The sequence below is a fragment of the Anarhichas minor genome, unplaced genomic scaffold (assembly GCF_050575085.1).
Source record: "Anarhichas minor isolate MPS153535 unplaced genomic scaffold, ASM5057508v1 ptg000074l, whole genome shotgun sequence".
NCBI classification, from domain to species: Eukaryota; Metazoa; Chordata; class Actinopteri; order Perciformes; family Anarhichadidae; genus Anarhichas; species Anarhichas minor.
Window position 1 is genome coordinate 8,547,295 of NW_027466520.1, and position 22,270 is coordinate 8,569,564.

General features: G+C 45.1%; 1 protein-coding gene across 5 annotated transcripts in view; it reads right to left on the reverse strand.

Annotated features, from left to right (window-relative positions):
- The window catches only part of stau2 (staufen double-stranded RNA binding protein 2), a 76,791-nt gene that overhangs the window by 4,930 nt on the left and 49,591 nt on the right, over positions 1-22,270 (reverse strand). For 2 of the 5 annotated variants that reach the window (XM_076080139.1, XM_076080140.1), the window contains exon 12: positions 18,257-18,370. In XM_076080139.1, the coding sequence (XP_075936254.1) occupies positions 18,257-18,370 (114 nt within the window). Of the gene's footprint in view, positions 1-8,668; positions 9,849-18,256; positions 18,371-22,270 lie in introns of those variants that run through there. The other 3 variants (XM_076080137.1, XM_076080136.1, XM_076080138.1) reach the window with 3 other exon arrangements.

The window sequence follows — 22,270 nt, forward strand, 5'->3', positions numbered from 1 at the left end:
ATCAAATTGAGAAAAAAAGAAAAAAAAAGAGAGACTAATGCGCACAGGTACTGAAAAATGTGCAACTAAATAGTCGGACTGGTTTGAAAAATTGACACTGTTGGGTTAATACTGCAGATATACTTTTTCTCCAGAGACCCAGAAATCAACTGGAGCCCCTCTAAGTCTGTAACAGACAATTTATGGTGCAATGTGTTTTTTTTCCGCTGTGAAGATCTGACAGCCAGCGAGATTTAGAGCTTGAATATACTTGCAGAGATTTAAGGCGACAACCCTGTAGAACATGACAGCTGGGGGAATGTTTTCACGATTACACTGTTAATAATCATATCGGGACTCTTGATATAACCGTTTTTTTTATTTTTATATATGTATCAGGTGTCATCTCACAATGACCAGGACTGTCTGAAGCGGAAAAAAGTCATTAAGATAAGAGTGGAAACCTAACGCAGCCAGATTAATCCAGGACACACGATCAGGTCGCACCTGATAAACAACAGGGACAGATCAATCAAAGTTTTCTCTGGTGACCAATAAATTGTAATCACAACCAACTTCTCCATAATTACCTTTTGTTTGTTGTAGTTATTCGGGTTTGGGATCTTTCTCTCCCTGAGTAAATAGCTAGAGCCCATCTGTTGGAGGGGTGGTGGGTGGGTGGTTGGGGGGGGGGGGCGCTGACTGGAGACAAACAGCCATAAATCAGAGGCTTTGGCGGTGGCAGCGCTGCTGATATACGACAGGCAGGCAATGAGGGCCGTGGCAGCCGATCCCAGGGCCCGGCAGCTCAGCGAAGGACACAAGAGCCTAAGACAAATACTGGGGCTATCTGTGGAAATGGCAGCCAGTGAAATCATTATTTTTCTAATGAGATAAGTTGGCCATCGTTAGAGGCAGCCGCTACACTGATGCATCAACACCAGAGGAGTGTGTTTAGTCTGAGGCCGAGTTACGCAAGGTGGAGGTGTTCCATCTCTGTCACGGCACAAAGGGAGAGTACGAGGTGGGCGAGGAGACAGTATGCAGAGAGGATGCTGAGTCACTCACAAATGGGAGAGGAATGGAATGGCGGAGGCTTTTGGAAATGATGCTTGGAACTGAAAAAATGTTTCATTGGCCACTAAGGGCGTTACCAAATCTGAAGGCTAGAAATTAACTAGTTTGTTTTAAGTTTTCTCTTATCATGTCTGAAGTGGTTCAGAATGGCCACACTCAAAAAGTTATCCTTCATTGAGCTGCAAGACCCGTACATCTTTTTAAACATGGGTATAATGACACGTCTCCACAGGAAGGTATTCATAGAGTTGTGTAGAGAATGAAAAATAAAAGAAAAAGCTGACCAATCATCCACTTCATAGTGGAAGCTTCAGACCAACATTAGCACTGCGCCAAAACAAACAAACCAGTGCCTCATTCACTTCAATGAAACCACTGCATTGACACAGCAGGGGGGGCTGACACAGGGGGGCTCAAACAACAAAGTGCTGGGTTGTTTAGCAAAAAAAAAAAAAAAAAATTAAACCTTTTGCCGCAACACAATTCATTGTCATCTGGAAATGCAAACATACCTCGTCATAAGAACGGCATTAGGCCGTTTTAACCGAGCATCCTGGATCTCCTGGATCATCTTCCCGCCGGTGCCATTGACAGCATGCCCGTACTAACGCAGCCCTTTGAATTTCCTGTGGAGTACTGAAGTCGCCCTCATCACTCCATCTTCACCTATCATTCCTCAACACAACTTTAGATAACAACCCAGCACTCTCCATCAATCCAAGACTGGGAGCCAACCTGAAGCGCCCCACAGACCACTTGACACATCCATCTATCTATCTAGCTGTCCCGAGTTCAAAGGCTTTGGACAAACAGCGGTCCAATGCGATGGGGACCCGAGGAGGATCTGTGACCGTGGCCGAGCTTCCTGATGCGGATTGACAAGGGCGGCTCATTTTTCTGGGCCTGCTGCGCCCTTAATGGCTTCCCCGACAGAGGCTTCGCTTACGTCAGCGGCTTAGCCAAACAAAGGGCCCGGTCCCCCAGGAGTCCCCGGCACCGGCCTGATGGATCGCTGGATCACACTGACCCTGACAAATCAGACCCCTGTGTCAGCTCTCTCTGCTGGACTACTGGGTTCTAGGGCATTAATGAAGACATTATGGGGAACGGGTGGCTGGCCGAGGTAAAGGTGTAAACAAAAAGGAGCAGAAAAATGAAATGTTTGGTGGGAAAGGAAGCGGAGAGAGGAGGGGAAGGAGGCTTCAATTCTTCGATCTCCATCACTTCACCCTCTGGCCCTAAGCAGCCATCAAAGACAACTGGGGAGGTCCTAATGAGGTGAAGACCACCAGCACATCATTCACTCTCACATACTTGCATCTCTTTCTCTCCTCCCACTCTGAATCTTCAGAGCAGTAGAAGAAAGACAGAAGTTAGCCTAGTTTGAATGTTCTCTGAGGTTTATCAGATCAGATCCTGCCTCTGCTCTGCTGGAGGCCACATGAAAGCACAGACACCCGCTTAAGGTTTAACCCGATGACCCAATCTCAGGAGTACAGTGTGGTATGTCCCTCCTCACCTAGCAGATCCAGACTCCCAGGGCGTTCCCCGGCTCTGTACGGACCAGCTGGACTCTAAACTCTAAACTCGAGGCCAGGCTAAGAGCATCAGTGGCAGCCTACCATCGTCGCCTTGGTCCTGCATCACTGTCTAAGTCATGTGTTTGGACGTCTACATTATCTGAGGCAGCAAGACACAGGAGAGAGGGAATGCTTGGTTTCTTGTTCTTGTTCAGTTTGGCAGGACTGGAAACCACCTCTCAGCAGCTCTACAGGTGCACTACAATAGATGCACGTGGGCCTGTATACAAATATGAAACAAAGACAGTGAAAGAGATAAAGTTTGGACGGCTCAATGGTGTGGTGTTGACGCATGCAAGTCTACTCTGCCTGAAGAGTATATCACAAATACTTCCAAAACAGTTTCTTTTTAGAACCGGACACGACGCTGGGGTGGACCGACCGCAACCCAAGCTACCCGCTTTTGTACAATCACTATTGATCCTCTTATTTTGCAATAAGATGCTGGCTGTCAGGCCTTAACAACACTAGAAAGAGTCAGATTAATGTCGAGTGGCTGGCTCCGAGGCGAGGGGGGGGGGGGGACTTGGAACATGAAGGGGATGCAGGAACGGCTGCTGATGAGGATGATCTAAGGGACTTCCACTAGACTAAACAATGACCAGAGTGGATTTCAAACAGGGTGTTTTACAGTCAGGAACCTGGGAAGTTGGAAAAATGAGTGCTCCGTTGCCAGAGAAGTTCTGAAGCTGATATATTGTTCTGGAGAGGGCTTGTTCTGTTTTCAAAAGGCCACATAAAAACCTTGACAGTGCTCCCTCTTTCTGCGCTCACTCCCCCAAAGCAGAAAGAAACATGAGATCCAGGGAGGAGAGCACCCCAGCCATCTTTTTGTCCTGTGTTAACCCTGTTGTCACGTCACATCTTCCTCTGATGTTTCTTCTTTTAAAACGTTATCTATTGCCGATTTTCCTCATCTCCTTTTTTTTTTCTTCTTCTTCTTCTTCTGTCAACTACTCTCTAACTTCTTCTCATCCTTTGGCTTTCGTTTCTTCTAAATTCTTTTAATTTTCCTTCTAGCCACATCAAAACTCTGGACAGGGATCACTGGAATATTCCCGCATAGCTCGTGGAGAACACCTGTGTGTGCATGAGCGCTGGCAGTCTATGCAGTCTTATTTGTTAATGCGGTGTGATGTGTACATGGATTCTTGAGTAACTACAGAGGAAATGTATTCGGATCCTCTCACCAAATCTCTTCCTCACTCTCTCTCCAGATTTCACATCCTCCTCCACATCAGAGGCATTGATAAAAGAGGCAGTGTGTGTGCCCGTCGGTGGACGAGCTGCAGCCTGACATTACCTTAATTCTTCTGAAGGTTCACTTCTCGTGAAACAGTGTAGCGACTGAGAACGTTGCACAGCTGAATAAACTTCTCTGTGAGGAAATCTATTTGATTTCTGCATACCTCTCAGTCATGTGTGCATGCCGCCACATCACAGTGATCGGAATTCCGACAGTGGATGGTGTGTGTGTATTCAGGCCCGAGATGAGCGCTGGAGGCCGGCTGAGCTAAAAGTTAGCAGGGTAATGGCTGCAGGGCTCCCCAGGGGAGCGAGCCTTCGCTGACATGGGAAGCCATAAATAAGGGCCCAGGGCGCAGCGCCATGTCATGCGTCATTTGGGTCGGAGAGGCCTGCTTTATCCCCCTTCCCATCGCCGAGCTGCTGAGCATGGCACCTCCTAGGGCGTAATACAAAACATATGGGCAAAAGGGCGAGGAGCAGAAGCACCTCAGCATACCAAACTCCTGCCTTGTCAGCAAAGCTCCTCGGAGGAAAAGCAGATACAGCCGAAGACGGCCTCTATGATAACACCGCGCTCGTACGCCACAGTCAAAACTTTGTGAAGAGACATATTGTTGAGCTTGGTTCTTTTTGATGTTTGTAACATCACGTGATAATTATTGGATATCATTATTTATTATAGGGTAACGGCAATGAAAAGGGAGCAAAGTTGAACTGGGAACACTATTTAGTATTTATAACCAGTATATAAGCAATGACGAGTTAACAGTCGTTACTAGTTTATAACATGAACTTGTTGTATAAACAGTTAATGAATGCTTACAACACAATATAACAGTTGTGATCATTCATAATGATTTACCTTAAATACTGTAAAAAGCATATATAACAATTTTAAAACCATTTGTGAATGATTTGTACATTTTGTATAATAGCCCAAAACGTATTAAAACGCTTAAAATCATTGTAAGCCAATATATTCTTATTACTGACAATTCCTAAATTTAGAAAATATTGAAACCAATGTCAGAATACTACAAACAAAGAGAGGTTTACAAGTTGATCTTCCTTTTAAAGACTGATACCAGTGAGCTGTATCTGTGTATGAGATAAAGCAATAGGTCAGGAATGAGTAGACGGTGGCGAAATTAAGTAAGGATGAAACTTTCCCTTTTCATCAAGAGTAGAGACGATGACACATTTTCATAATCTCACAACCTCCTTTTTCAAAGGAATCTGCCACTCACAGGAAGCTACGCAGTGAAGCATCTGCTCGTCCTTCCTCAATACGGCTAATTCCAAGGCTGCTGATGAATCAGTGACTAAATACAGCATGCGATGAGATACGGGGCATGAAGAATGCATTGGTGATGGGACTGCTGCGTGTGAAGATATTGGGTGTGAAGAGAACAACTGCCTCAAGGCCAGTGACTCACCAACACGACTGCTGACCGACGGACCTGAATGAGGAGGCCGGGTGGACTATTCCTTTATGACTCATCCTACGAACCACAACTATTTCATTCACAATTCACGCTTCGCCTGTATGGATGACATAAACAGAAACAATGTCGCTTCTTTATTGTGTCTATAAGTCATGGAACAGATTGAAGATGCTTCCCACATAGGGGTGGTCAAAGACATCATCAAACGTTCACCTCCTGGGCTAAAGTCATGGTGGGAGATTTGGGAAACATCCATCCGACTGTCCTATGGTTAATGTCGGCTTCCTTGAAGTTTCCCCAGTGACTTCCAAGGCAGCGTTACATCACCTCATCTCCACCTGCAGAGATCCTCGTTTCTATGCCAGAGGGAGAAGCTTCTATGATCCTGAACAATTGGACTCGAGTTGCTTTAGGGGAGGCACAGAAAGCGGTGGGAAGAAAAGCCAGCCTTCAGGCACTCGCTCTCTTATCAGCGGGGAGATAGTCATCGGTCCAGAGGGGCGTCCCATTTCTCTCTTTTCTGCTCTTCTCTTTCTCCTAATCTCCCTTTTCTTTCCACTTTTCTCTCCGTGTCAAAGATCGACCACATGATCCTTTTAGCTGCTCTTTTCCTGCCAATTTACATTGTCCTGAACTCGAAGTGACAAACTCATACGGTTTGCTTGGTGATGGAGTGCACAGCAGAGTTAAAGTGGGCAGCGGTACAAGCAGAGGTTGGGTGAGGGATGACAATGTGACGGTTGCTGCACAACCAGAGGCAACTACGTTGTCCGTCTACAGCATGGAAGCATGGGCAGCCCACTCCAGAGCTCGGATCCAAGGTCTCAATCACTTCCCCCCTATTTGCATAGATAATAAACTTAGTAAAGATACAGCCGTGGGCCATATCGATCACTAGTGAGGATATCAGCCTGGATGTCAAAGAGCATTTTTGGCTGTTATCAGCACTTCCTTTCTAAATTGGAATCCAATTAGTCCTTCATCATTCTCTTCAGGGTAAGTGATGGAAGCTAAATTACCGTCTGTATTAAAAATGGTCCTAAATGAAGAGGCGGATCTGATGAGTCATCAGTGCAGCAACTTCACATTACAGAGTAGTTTTTAAAGCCTCGGATGCCCTCATACTGACAACCGCTGCTGGTTGTCTTGAGCTCAGAACCTCGGTGTGAGATATGCTTGAGACGAAGCAGCTCGTGCAACATGTTGTCCGAATATAATGTCGGAATTCCTACATCGGAAAGGTATTGGGGGGGAGGGGGTTTCAGACGCTGCACAGTGATCCCATGAGCACTCTGTTGAAAGTGTACCGACCCCTTTAGACCAACGAGAAAGAGTGACTAGATTTACAGAGGAGACATACAGGTGTGGAAAGGCCAAGAGGAACGTGGGGACGTAGTATATGAAAGGGTTAAGATAAAGGGTGAGGGGCTAAGTGTCTTACTGTGACAGCCGCCAGCTGCATGCAATAATCCCCAACTCTCCATCAAGAGCCCTTTATATCTCCTTGTCAGACACAGCAGTGTGTCTGAGAGAGAGTATGGCCGGTGGACAAGGACTCCAGTAACAAGAGAGGAGCCGCAGTCAGACAGCGTTTTACACCTTTTTCCTCTCTTCCTCCTTGTAGCTCCCCGAGCTCCTTTTTCGGCGTTGACTTTTAATCACCTCGTACACATAAGGGACACGCCAGTAAAAACCTGTTACTGTGTCTTATAATTTGCTATGGATCCCCACAAGGCCCGTGACTGTTTCTCATTACCCAGCATGCTCGCTGGGCCTATAAGATATGGATGGACATTTTGTCTTGTACCAAAAAATACTGAGTGGGGTCTTCAAGTCTGTGTGTTAGAGGGGTCGATTAAAGACCCACTACGCCTAAGGGAGCTCTTGAAGTGTTATGAAAACTCTACTATGTTCCTATGGTAACTGGCGGTGTGTACTCTGAAGACAGATTATGTTTTAGGCATGTTTACTGAAAACAATAAATTCCAGCATGCTTACGTCAAGAGGCTGGGTAAGGCTGGTGCTCTGATGAAGAGGTCCAGGAGGCCGCACTAACTGGGCAAAGATGGAACGCGATGGGGAAAAAAACGTAACGTAACGCACACTGAAAACATGTGTCTTTTAAAAAAATGTTAGCATAATGCCATTACCGAGTTAGTTAAAAGCCGGCAGGCCTGTCACAAAGTGTTAAAAAACAAAAACAGGAACAAAGACATGTCCTGGATTCAGTCTGAACACAAAATGGCTGACGTGATGAGCAGACGTGCAAAATAAAAGCACCGATATATGATCTTCTCCAAAGCAAAGGAAATGAAATGGTGTAGCTTCCTTCGAGTGTCCAAATTGCTTTAAAAGACGTGGCGATGTCAACCGGCGCTACAGTTTCCGGGCACAGTACAGAGGCTATAACCCATTATTAGGCCGTGATGCAGTGATTTTATCCACAAAAGGAGAGCGAGTACTCAAAACCTCTGTGGGCAAGGGTTTTTACGAGCCACCTCACACATTTTAACAGCACGGCAAACAGACAGTAAACACCGGGAAGGCGGTGCGCTTTAACGCGTGATTAAGACACAGCTAATTAGATGGCGGACAGTAAAACTGTGAGGAGAATCGTAAAAACAAAAAAAAAGAGGGAGCGTAGACGGGGCTGAGCGAGGGATCAGGTACAACAAGCAGACGTTTAAGCCGGACACCACAGGCCACTGACAAATGACCGAGCTAGGGTTTCTCTTCTCTGCGGTGAAAATGGAAATAGCAGACTCTCTAATGGTCAAAAAAAACACACACACACACACACACACACACACACACACACACACACACACACACACACACACACACACACACACACACACACACACACACACACACACACACACACACACACACACACACACACACACACACACACACACACACACACACACACACAAGCCCCCCCATGTCCACCATCCATCCATTCTTCTCCTCCCTCTCCTCTTATGCAGTGGTTGGTCCCATGAAACAGGGGTCAGGGGACTAATGGAGGACCTCGTGGCCTTGTGTGCCTCTGGAAACAACCCCCCGCTCCCTGCTCTCTTATAAATCAAGCAGGCTTCATTGAGAGTGGCAGAGTCCTCTGATGTCCCAGCCATGTCTCATTTCAAAGTCCTGCTGAAGGCTCACACGGTTCGACGTTTACTCACTGGGCACAGGGGAGATGTGCATGTGGGGGTGAGTGCGAGACTCGAAAGAAAGAAAGAAAGACGGACGGCAAAAACAAGAGCGTCGAGAAAGAGAACGTGTTCGGGTTAAAAGAGACGGAGAGGGAAATTAGGAATAGAGGAGATGTCCCGGAGGACAACGGGGCCTCTAAAACACATGTTTATTTAGTAACTATGCTGCATTAGAGCTCTTACTTGAACGCGTGTACAATAAATCACACCATATTGGGAAAGTCATTACACCATCACGCCAACACAACGGGCACATGTGAAAGTCGTGTAAAAATCCTTCCTCTGTTGCACATGTTCAGCTTACGAAGCATCTATAGACGTGCAATCAAAACATAATTTCCCTCCCTTCATGGTAAATTGAGGTGTGCGTTCTATACAAGGATACATGATGGCTGAGATAATGCCGCTCTGTGGTTTCCCTTTAGTCTGTGCATTCATAACTTTGCCAGATGAGTTACATATGGATTTAAAAATGAACGGCCCCCCCCCCCCCCACCCCCGAGTACAGGTTTTGTTTCAGTCTTTCAACACACATCCTCCAAATGACGCCAAGAACATTTAATCAAAACCATGAACACATATAGACGTCTATGCAATCAGTATAATTTGAAAAAAAAAAAGGACAAAGGTTAGTGAGTTGAGTATATCGGGAATCCTTAAATGGAACCTTGAGGGACACCGTAATCAATTATCATTGTGTTGAACAATGGGCCCCCAGTGCCTACATTGGAATTCTTTACAAATTGTATTGTCATTTCTGGTGAGTATCTTCAAATGCTTTGTATCCATAAATCTATATAACCTAAGCTAAAAGGTTATCTAAGTCAATAAACCATAATAATATAGAAAAGTATTGAAATTGTGTCATAAATAAAAAAAGAAATACAAAAATCAGATGCGTTTTCATCAAATTTGAATAAATAAACACAAAACATTTATCTTATTCTGAATGTAGAAACATGAAAAAAATATGTCTGTGTAAACGAGCTAAAAAAACCAGCGGAGACATCAGGAAGTCACTGGTTCCAGCACACACAACTCCCGGTAAAAACCTCAACATGTCTTTTTACATTTTGGTTCATCCTTCAAAAAGTGCCAAACTAAATACATAAAACGTAAACTGTGCAGCTGAGAGTACAATGTAGTACAATTTGTCCCATCACTAGATCATGTTCCAGATAAGTGCTCGCTGAATCATTGCAGGCCTCTGAGCTCGTGATAGCTGTCATATGCAACAGGAGAGTGAGCACGACTGCCTTTTGCTCAGCTAGCTGGGGCATGAAAAAGGAGAGTCGATCCTCCTGGAAAAAAATAAAAAAATAAATGCTCTTCATCTCTTGTTTCACTTGCCACTGCAATTACTTCCTCTCACATTTAGGTAGTGACAGTGTGGTTTGTTTAATCTTCCCTTATCTCCTTCCAATGCAAAGGGTTGGGCTGAAATTTGCATATAAAACAGAACACAAGCTGTCACTTGTGACTTTATTTACAGAGGAGATTTGGAAGATCATGAAGATACTGTTATGAGGTGGGCAGACACACACACACACACACACACACACACACTGTTTACTTAAACCACAGGAGTGTGTGACACCTTAGTTGTAACTGGTGTTAACCCCCGACGTGGCTGTTGTTTTGAGTGTTTCAAAATGTCTGCTGTTTGAGGCCTGAAAATGCGTTAACATCCAGATGAGAGGAAGGTGGTTGTGGTGTAGGTGGGGGGGCAGTTAGGGTTTGTGTGTGTGTGTGTGTGTTGGGGGGGGGGGCTCAGACAGACAGAAAAACATTCCCCAGTCGCTACGCTCATCTCCATAACTCAGTACGCAGCCACGGAGCACTGATCCTGACGTGGGACATTAACGACCCGACTCCCACCGCTGGAAGCGTCGTTACCTGCCGGTGAACAGTATGGGTCATTTAGGGCCCAATTTGTGACTGCCGTGAAAGAAAGGCTCCTCTTTTTTTTGCCTCATGGTTGCAGTTAGGGTTAAATAAATCACTTGCAGTAACTCTGCATCAGGCAGGAGGAGGCCTCGTCTATGGACCTGCCAGTGAAATCTGAGTTGAAGGCTTGTCATTTCTGAAATTATAAACTAAAGACCATAATCATATCGTGTACGATGGAAATCAAAAACAACTTTTACAAACAAATAGCCTCTAAGCATCTGAGAGATTGGATTTCATTAAGTCAGGGAAGCAACAAAAGAGTATAATTACAAACAACAATACAGGTCATTGTGCAGTGTGTGTATGTGTGTGTGTGTGTGCGCATCCCTGCAATTACTGTCAGTGTGTGATTTGCTTTTGGAGCACTCTATGATGATTCACTCAGAGGCTTTTAACCACAAGACGTGTGTCACATATCAAGTTAAAGGGCTTTTTAAAATCCAGAGCTTTTCCCCAAGAGAGTTGCACAATCGACATTTGACGCATTGTGCAACTTTAAAAGTTGGACACGACTGAAAGCATCAGGATGGTTTCCTCAGGAGCTGTGGAATAGGGGACTAAGCAGCTTGACGCACATCGCCGTATCAGCTGTGTGTAAAAGTGAGTATTTCCTAAACGCTCATAAAGAGGAATATTCACGACGGCTCACTTTTATATCTTTGCAGCATAACCTCTCACAATATACAGCCTTAACATTCCTCGACTGCAGTAAAGTTGGTATATTAGGACAATAAAATACAACAGGAGACAGGGACACTGTTTGCATAATACCGATTATGAAACAAAGATGAAATGTCAACCTTTGCGGAGTGGAAAGCTAACCGCGTCGGTGTTAGAAAAGGTGTTTTCTCCACAGGTGACATATCTCACATGTTGTCACTTGGAGATGGGCACAGGAAAATGGTGAAACATCCGGCCTTTATCTTGGGGACCTTTTCAGCGCGGAGAACTATCACTCAGTATCAAATGACATTAAGATAATGAGCCAAAGACGCTACAAAAGAGCGGGGATGGTAGCGAGTTAGCAGCCCGGCTTGCTTATGCCTCCCACGGGGGTGATGAGTGAAGAGAGGTGTGATTAGTTTGGAGACCTTCATCCGCGCCAAATTTGTGTGCGTGTGGGAAATCACACACGGAGCCTGACAGCACCGAAGGTTGCAAGGCCACTGCTAAAACATCTTGGTCCTCTTAGCATGGAGGTGATAATGAAGGTAACACCTTTGGCTGCCTCAGAGCGATCACCCTGGTCTGACAGGACCCAGGGAACAACAGGGAGGGAGGACGATTCATTTGTATACATTAAAATATATAGATATGAATTATACTTCCTGTCATTTATATTCCTTGACAATTGATTCGAATGATAATAATGCCTCAAATAAAAATGAAACTTGTGGATATGGTGGATAAGTGTATCACAACTCAATGCAGCTTTTAGAGGAACTCCACGTTCAGGATTGTAATCTCAATTGGCAGGTTAGGGTAACACCATCTGTCATGCTCACCATATATTTGAGCGTCTGACAATTTTACACATCTCTGACAAGTTAAAAGGGTCAAGTTACTTTCTAGCACATACTTATAAAATATATTTACTAAATATGATTTAAATATGAGAAGAAAGACCTCAACAGCGTACAATTGTCTCCTTCACAGTGTTTATTCAACTGATGATTGTCTGCATGTGCCGCTGCAGTTAATCTCACGGCTTTTACTTTAGAATTTAACTCAATCGTGTTGAAAGCGATATGAAAATGTGTCAAGGTCCGACCTAGTAAGTGATCCGAGTGCTTACTCAGACACAAGACCAACATGTTAAATTGACATCACAAAAGGTCCATGGTGTAGTTTTCTAAAATAGTACAACCCTGTGACTCCTTCTAATTTGTTGCTTTCCTTTCGGATCATGTTAAAAGTAAATAAGGCTAAGAGTGTTTGCATGTGTGTGTGTGTGTGTGTGTGTTCAGTTCCACACCATGTCAACCCTTAATAGACATGCTGATGTTCCAAGGGGCCACTTGGAGCTATCAACAAGTCCCCTAATGGGCAAGTTCATGTTTATTCTCTCCACACTGGACGCCGCTTCCCCTGGTGCGCGAAGGAAAAAAAGATAGTCACATCTATCTCCCATTTTCTCATTCCCTGTCCTCATCAATCTCGTGAATCCCCACTCAATCAATTTCTCTCCAGTTCCTCTTCTCCAGTGCCCCCCCCCCCCCCCTCTGCCTCCTTCTCTCTCGCTGCCTCTCTGGATCGTTTACCACCTCTCCCTCCTCCTTTATCATTCTTTCACTGCTCCTCTCTCTCGTCACACTCTAATCTCCTGGTCTGAAAGGTGTTTCCTGAGGAGGGCACGCGGGAAGACAGACGGGAGTGATGGATCGCCCCGTGGATGCTTCACTTTGTCCTCTCCGGGGCGGAAACAGGGTGGGTTTGGGTAAGGGGAGCAGCAGGGGTCGGGTGGGTCTGACAGAGGGAGTGCTGGGTGAGGTGGTGCTGGGGAGGGAAGCAAGGTACAAGCGCCTTTGAAAGGTAGCGTTGAGGGGGAGCAGGGGAGGTCTCTGTGACTGGTGGACCCCTGGTTCTATATGATGTGAGCTAATTGTAGTGAAGAATGAGGGCTCTGCCTTCAAACTCACTCTGATCATATTTAAGTTACTCCTGAACCAATTATATCAGACAACTTTTCAAAAATGTTAAAAACTACTAGCTATATTCTGGCACACAAATGTGGCCTCATAATATTCCCATTTCACTTAATGAAGCAATGAAAACATTTTCAGCTCAAACAGGGATTCATTTCTAACTTTTGCAGCCTCAACTCAGAGCACAAAGGCCTCTCACCCAAGTTAAATATGATGTGCTTTGTTTTTACACTTGGCAGCACAGTTTCCTATTATGTTGAACATTTTTTAATTCAATCTCTACCAGAAAAGGTGACCTTTTTTAAATTTTAAGTAGACTACAACCCCTCAAAGATGCTGCCTTATGTAAACATTATTGTTTCTAGTTGTCTCAAAGAAGCCTGTGTCCTTCATTCAACAAAATTAAATGCTGACACACCAGAAGGTTTAAACATCACACAAGGAAGGTCTTCAGTGTAGTCACAAACGTCTGCTCCATATTCATTGAAAACTTTCAGGCCACGTCAATGCAGATGAGGTCCCACTCCCCCCGTTTTTCTCCCCACGCGGTGATTTAGGATACGTCCAGGTGCCGTGTTTGGCTTCACAACACTGGCACATAAAGAGGAGACAGCCGAGACGGATAAGAAGGGAGGAGAGGCTGTCCGACAGCTGCCTGGTTGGGTAACACTCCTGCAGGACCCCCCTGAGAGGAAGCCCAGCCTGGGGTAACGTCTGCGCCCCCCAGTCGGGAAGGAAGACTTCAAACACGAGGCCTGTGCAACCTCCGCCCCTCTGCAGCTCCCCTCTCCTGCTGTTCCCCCTGAGCTCCACGGGGGATCCCTGAAGACCATCCCAGCAGTCACCACGCCATGAATCAGCCATGTCTGTCTTCTTGCTGTCATTCTTTTTAGTGTCATTTATATCTATTTTCAACAAGACAAACGAATGACGGCAGGAATGTGTGCAACATATGAATGGTTGTACTCCTCGCCACTGGTCCTCATTATCACTCCCCTATGGCCCTGTTCCTTCATCCTTTGTGTCCTCATCGTAACTCTGCTGGCAGCCAAAATCCACATACCAGGGTACAAGGTCAGATGCCCAATTAATTTCAGCAGAGCTGTTCAGTGTTGTGTAACCTGAAGGCATGGTACAGTGCGAGTGTTTGTGAATCTGGCCATCATAAGATGATGAGAGCAAGCATGTGACCAAGTGGTGTTTTGGTAAAGTGATGTCAGCCGTGTGAAAAGACGTTTTCACAAGGGCAATCACAGGACTATCTCAGGGAAGGCTGTTCGTAGACAGGCGATGGGAAACTTGAACTTTGCTTCGCGAGACTACGAACTACAAAGAGAAGAGGGGAAAACTATCGCTTACGAGCACACCAGAAACACACCGCAGAGCAGACCTGGTGCAATTCACAAAACAATTAAAAAAAGTAGGCCCTCATTACCTGAAAGCATGTCTAAAACACATTCTAATCCCGATACACTACGTTCAACATGTCACATCAAATCAGCCAAAATGTGCTCTTGCTGGTAAAAAAAACAAAACCCAAAGCAGCCACAGCTGAAAATGTGGGAGACAGGGCCCCTGGGAGCCGGGTTGGCTCAGCTGAGGACAATATTGCACAAAAAGCTACCCCCCCCCCCCACACACACACACAGACAAACACACACAGAGTCTGGTGGCAGACAACAGTCACCCTGTCATCTTCGATTGCGGGCCGCTCATGTTGGACCAGCGACACCTTCCACACAGCTCAGTGGGCCTCGGCCCCCCTGGTGTCCCGCTGCCGCCACAGAGAGGACTGCCAAGAGAGTTACTTCAGCTCCGCAGAACAAACACAGAAATAAGTCTGTCTAAAAAGCATCTAGCGCTGTCGAAAATACACGTCTAAATATATCCCACTGCCACGGCCTTAAATGCGCCCTTGTAACTGGCAGATATCGATTGAGCGAGTGCGGATTTAACCGAGCAAAACTGATACGGCCTTGAGAGAGTTTGTGCAGCGAGCGAAGCTGGACGTTTGCGGTCACGGAGTAACTCATTTGTTGTTAGTTCGAAGGCGCCTCAAACAAAAAAAACAGCAGCTACATATGGGAACTGAGAACACGAGACTGGCTTTATATAAAACATTCAAAAATTTGTTCAAAAAGCTGCAAACGCTGTATTTTATTAATCAAACATGGTGTAACCTCAGGCTGAAACTATAAGCAAAACACTTTCGAGCCAAAATGCAGAACATATTGACAAACATCTTTGGCTCCAGGCGAGTTTCAGCTAGCGTAGCAGCCTGCGGGCTCACATGTGTTTGGCAGATGGCACCGAATGGATGGCACATAAGGTCAGAAAGAGCACTCAGCTGTATATCTCTCACACATACAGGCCCTCCAGGAATGTCTGCACAAGGCCAAGGATTATGGCACCGCGGTGTGTGTGTGTGTGTGTGTGTGTGTCTGTGCAGCCGCTTCCGTGTGTGTTTGCACTTGCTGATAAAGAGCAGGCCAACGTAAGAATTACGTTAGTGTTTACCGTTCAACAGAAGGCTACGCGGCGGTTTTACTCTCAGATCACCAACTCTGTCGCTTTAACATCTGATCCAGTATGTTAAAGTTAGATGGTTTAATGGTGCAACCCAATTTAGTGAATCACTGGTTTGAAACTAGCAAAGAGTTACTGGGAACTATTATTAATTCATACTTAACATTTGTAATTCTACTTTATTATTTATTTAATTTACCATGGGGAGAGAAAGGGGGTATGACATGCAGGGAGAGAGGGTGTCACAACGTGGATGTTGCGGTTATGTAGCGTGGACCCTAATGATGAGGCTACGAGCAGCTAGTGCAACCCATCCAGGGGCCGAGGAAGAGAGGGGAGCACCCGGGAGGGTTAACTTTGAGTTTAAACCAAAACAACAAAGTTTGTGCTGTAATTTGAAGAATGTGGCTTGAACCATTATTTACAGTCAACATGCTTACTGTTGTTACGACTGCTGCCGTTCAACAGTTAAACTGATTAACTGATTGGATTACATCTTTTCTTTGCTCCGTAACAATAAGTGAGAGGTTGTGGCACCGTGTGTGTTCTTTCCTTCAGTAATTGTTTTAAACTCATTTCACACGGAGGCTAACCAAGTGTGATAATCAATAGCGAAGACTCCTTTTGTATTCACAGCCTGACATGTTTCTGTCACACCTCCGATGCCTAAAAACAAAGACTAAACAACTGGTAGAGACTTGCTTGTGTCGCCAAATAAAGACAAAACCACAACAAAACCCAAAAGCACTGTAAGAATAATGTCTCCTTCATTCATCATGGGCAGAGAGGTGTGCAAAGGATTTCCTTTGGCTGTTGATCTTTATCAATCGCTCTGCTCTACCTAACATAAACCTCTATGACGGCGCAGATAACGCCGCAGGAAATTCCCACAGAGATGTACGATGAAACACACCAGACGCATTACTGTGTATGCGCGTCCGTGTGTACGGGTGCCAAGGCCAACATGTGGAATGAGAATCACGTGGATCTCCTGTGAACTATTAATTGGCAACTCGGAGACACGACAGATCGATCCAATCAGAGGGGGAACCGACACAATAAAATGACAGGTAGCTCTACGTGCCTTATTAGTACGTCAACAACAGGCCCATCCTCGCAGCCAGCAGTATCCATGCAGCATCACGGCAAAGTCGATCGAACGTGCGACGCCTTCGGGCCTACTTTGTTCGACAAGTGTCGGGGTTTTGGGGGGCTGCTGAGGGTGACCCCTTTATTGTTAGTTGCTCCCTTTGTGGTCGTACTCCTCACTGTACTGAGAAGGGTAAAAGAAAGGCCTTCTCCAACAGTCGGTCATGCCCCAGTGCTCCTGGCAACAACAGGTCCCGAGGACGCAGACCTGCCTGGCCTATATTGGCTTGGCTCGCAGCTAGTGGTGGCGGCGCTAGCCCCCTGTCAGCTGTCCCATTCAGGGCTGGGCCCGGCTCTTTATTAAAGCTTTGAAGACTGTTGAATAAAGGGGCGTCCCATGTTTAGGTGATAGAATGTAAGCAACTGGTTTTCTGCTTGGGCAACACGAGACAAAGAGCCTCCTTCTCAATATGGGGAGAACGTGAGAGAGAGAGAGAGAGAGAGAGAGAGAGAGGAAACTAGAGAGGGAGGGAGAGAGAGAGAGAGAGAGAGAGAGGAAACTAGAGAGGGAGGGAGAGAGAAAGAGGGGTATGCCACAAGTTTTTTTTAAGGATACGGATTACTTTGATGAATTGAAAATCAGAGAGAACTGGCGGCAGACGCTTGTCAAGGAGAAATGCAATGAGTGGTAATTATCACAGGTGGTTCTGACGCCCTGGTGATTAATAATAAAGCCAGAGAGCCGAGGCTTCTCAGTTAATTAGAGGATGAGACCCCGACAACGACGCAACATACCCTATATACTACACTATATACACTACGTGCTACACTCCACTGAACAAGGATAAGCAGAACTTAAACAGTAGAGCCCGTCTGATACAGTCGGCCATCACTGGGTTGTCACAGACGTATGGGCGTCGTTGTTTACTGTACTAATGCTGGGAACAAGAAACGGCAGCGCAGTACACTGCAGCAATAAATGATTAGAATGATTAGAATTAGCATTAGAATTTACTTTCCTCAATTCAGTTTTATGCGTTTTCATTTTCTAGTTATTACTCAAGATAATATAAAGTCCATTCATGTTTTTTTTTTATAATATACTTGTGTCCCGGCATCCATAATAATACAGTTAACTATTCAACTGTTACGTATCTTTACCCTGATATATTTAGATTACAAAAGGTTTATTTATTGTTCTGTGCAGTTCTTCATTCTTCCAATTTTTTCACATAAGTTGCCATTTATCAAAGCATCAAGATTGGTTGGCGTCTGCAACCAGCTTCATGCAACAGCCAATCAAATTGCTGATACCTGTATAATCTGGTGGTTTTCAGATTGGCACTGCTATGACCAGTTTATAGAGTCATACCCACTTTGATCTATATTTGATATCTAAGGCCCCATTTTCTACAGTAGTGCATTGAACAGGTGTGACACTCACCCTCCCTTCACATGCCTAACAGTACACACACACACACACACACACACACACGTACCTGGTCATGGCTGGCTTGGAGGGTGCTCCCGGTGCCGTGGAAAGTCATTTGCACAGGGGAGAGGGTCAGATAGGTCACAAAATCCTTGCCACTCTGCGCATCACTGTACTGCACCTGGGAGAGAGGAGCAAATGTGGACAACACTGAGTTACCCCGAAAGCAAATACAGGAAGAGATCAATCAAAAGCACAAAAAGACAAGCGAACTGAGGTTTTCAGCGGGGTACAGTCTTGTGTTTTTGGAAGTGGTTGGCTTGAGGTTAAATCTTGCATGTCTAATTGCCACCACAGAGCATTTGTGGACAATTACCCCACACCATACAGAGATGGCAATGGAGGGGAATGAATGTAAGGGTGTGTATGTGTATGATTTGGGGGGGGGGGGGGGGGATATCAGAGGGGGTAGTGATGACATCACTGGCGACCCCTCATCATTGAGAGGTTAACTCTGCAGGCATTCCTAAATGCTGTGCAATCAGAAGTGTTATGACATGATGCTCCTCTGGGACAGTCTGCTCCTGAGATCCAAGGGCTTCGGTAAAATTGCCTGCTTGTCTGCCCTACTTCTCACTGGCTCTCACTCTGTGCACGTGCGCGTATTTGCATGTGTGTGTGTGTGTGTGTGTCCGTGTATGTGAGTGCATGTGTTTGCCTGGCCTACTTATGCCCAGGACAGCTGCAGGCATCTTAATAAATGGCAAAAAAAGAACTATGAGAACTGAAAGGAGAGAAATATCTGACTGACGCAGAGAGACAAAAAGGACGAGAAGGAAGGAGAGCGAGGACATTACCGGTTCAAAAATGCTCTTACACATCAAAGAGCAAACGGAAGACGTAAGCTAGCAGGTATAGAAGCAATATAGCGATGAACACGACACAGCTCCCAGCTACTTCTGTACAAATGGACTGCACTTCAATCTTCTCAGACAAGTCAAGCTTATAAAAAAGGGGTTTCTGAGCCATAAGTAGAATTTGTTACACCCAAAATAAACAAAAGAAATACCATAACCGTGATGCATAAATCTATTTTACATACTTTTGTAGATCAATGTATCATTTCACAAGCGCACGTGTCTGTGTGTATTTTCCCTTTGAGCATATTAACTTTCCTCTCTGGATCAAGCCTACAATACCCTACAATGTGTTGGCAATACGCGCTGAATTTGTACATATGCACATGCACGCACGGCCATACAAGCAGCTATATATGGTCTGTGACTGAAAGCTTCCAGAGCAAGTTGTTTGTGTCTCTCTGTGTGAGTTATGTACATGTGTGGAAAAGTGTGTGTGTGTGTGTGTGTCTGTGCGTCTGTGTGTCTGTGCGTGCTGCTCCAGCCAGCCAAAAACATGCATGCATGTCTGCCCATTAAGACACAGAGTACATCTTACGTACAACATATGGTACGCGAGAAGACACACACTTACTGACGTGCATGTGCACACACACACACACACACACGCACCTGCTGGTGAGGAGATGGGCCCACAGTGATAAATTGCGGAATGCTATCTGTTATGTGTATGAATGATGAATGTAGTAAAGTTAGCCGTGGAAAAAGCCTTCTCTGACAAGTTAATCTCCAATAAATTCTCCAGACTTCAACATTAAAGAGAGAAAGAAAGAAAGAAATGAGCGAAAAAGGGGGGGGGGGGGGGGGGGGGGCTTTTTAAGGGTTAGAATATCATTGTTTGGCAACAAGAATCCCATTTCAGAGGTTTAAAAATGAGTACATGCGATGAAAATACAGCTTCTTTCATAAACTCCTTCAAACTGTGTGCGGAGGACTGCGTTTGTGTTTGAAGAGATATTAACCTTTGTGTGAGCGTGTGTAATTGTCCGGTGCGCTGGTTAATTTGGGCGGTATGAAGACCTGTGGTGGGCAGCCCGTGATGTATGGTGTAATCATGCTGTCCGATCAGCAGCCACTCCGCTCGGTTCATCTATTGCGAGCTGTCAGGCCTCCAGCCGAGGGCGAGGCCCTTTGATGGCGCTGGAGGAAACAGAGGCGCTCTCCCAGTCTCTCATTGTAAAGAGATATAGGCCTGCATATATCTAATTTCTAACAATTTCCAACTTCGCCCATTGTCTGCGAGTGTATATGCACACAAATGTGCATGTTCGGTTGATGGAAACTACCAATTACCATACGTATCTTTGACCAAAGCGCGTTCAGGATGTCCCTGACACAAGTTTTAAGTTTGTGAAACCAAATACTCATGAAAGTTCTCCTTTGGTTGGGTTGTAATGACATTTATTATCAAATAAATAAAGTAGTTGAATCAGCCATTTCATGACCTAATACTGAGAAATATGTGTTTTTAAAGCATTACGAGTACAATGATTTATGTCAGTAAGGCTGTCCTAAACCAAAGAAATTCTAACACTAAAAGTATACCAATACTAATCGATTATTTGATTTAATCGACAGATCTCTCCACAAAGAGTGCAATGTAATGTACAATGAGTCAGTGTTTTGATATTTTTGGCAGTGTTCAGGGTGGGAAGTCAAAAGGGGGGGGGGGGGGGGGGGGGGGGGGGGGGGGAGGCCCTTATCTAGAGTAAACTATCTAACCAAGAGGATTCCTACTGCTGGTTAATGATCTTTGCTGTATTTTAAATATCTACCAACCGCTACACATTCTGTTCATTCTTTGTCAGTGGCTTTAACCCTTGAAGTTATCTATGGAGAGAGGATGTTTTTTTTTTTGGAATTTCCTCTTGAGGTTTCCTCCACTTTTTAGGCTTTAAAAGGACAAGAGATCTCAACAAGTACTGGATGGATTACCATGAAATCTGGTACACATGGTTCCGAGACAAAGTATCCTAAAGAATTTGGGGATCCCTCGACTTTCCCCTCCAGTGCCATCTCCAGGTCAACATTTTAATTAGTCCAATATTTTGTGTCATGAACAAACACCTGCAGAACATCTCATAACACTGTGGCGCATAAGTACAGACTCACACATCCCGAGCAGAGGGTTGAAGACTCTTAGACTTGTGTCCTTAAGTAACTTTTCCTTTTCCTCAAATCTTAAACTGGGTCTGGACTACATACTCTAATGCCCTTCGACACATTGTATGTGATATTTGTGACTATATAAATAAACACGACTTGCTCCAAACACCAGCCAAATTCTGGTTAAAACGGCACATTTGGCAGATCACCAAACGCCACCTGGAGGTCTTACTTTCTTGGTGGCTTTTTAATGAAATAGTCTAAGTTCCTGGTTACGTTGGGGATTTTCCAGCAACTCTGACCCGCAGGTAGGAAAGAAAGTTGCCTGATGTGCCAGCATCAAAAGAACATCATGGCATTATCTCATTTGCAGTGATTTGGCAGAAACTGAAATAACGAGCCTCTTGAAAAAACAAACTGTCTATTCTCCCAGCCAGGATGTCTGTTTTGAGTGCATGTTTGTATGCATCTGTGAGTGCATGCATTCTAAAACAGGCCTAACTAATCATCCCAGGTCCCAACTCAGAAAAAACGGCCTCTAATCCACTTCCTTTAGAGACAAAGAAGCTGGAGAGTTACGCAAGGCCTGCGATTGATCGATGGCACTAACGTGGAACGACCTTTGACATCTGGCTTCTAAAGCTGGATGGCTCCTCTTCAAATGCTCCTCGAACAAAAAAACGAACACATGCACAAACTAAAAAGGAAATCACAGTCACAGTGTGCATGCGGCCATGTCTAAATTCATGTTAAGTGCACAAATATGCATGTGCACACCCACAAACAGGGGACACACACATGCACAAACACACAACGGACATGCACGCATAAGTCCATATCATTAGGACTGTGTTACAAAATACTGTCAAGGTAACTGCAAAAACAAACACTTATTATGCGTGTTGTCATAAACCTGCAGTTAAAAACCACAGAACACAATTACTGCCGCACTAAGAGCTCGATTCCAGACGAAGCCGAGTGCTGGCTGCGGAGAATCAAAGGGCACGGAAATAACTTTGACTTTACGATAATAAACAAGCGCTGTCAACCGAGGAACG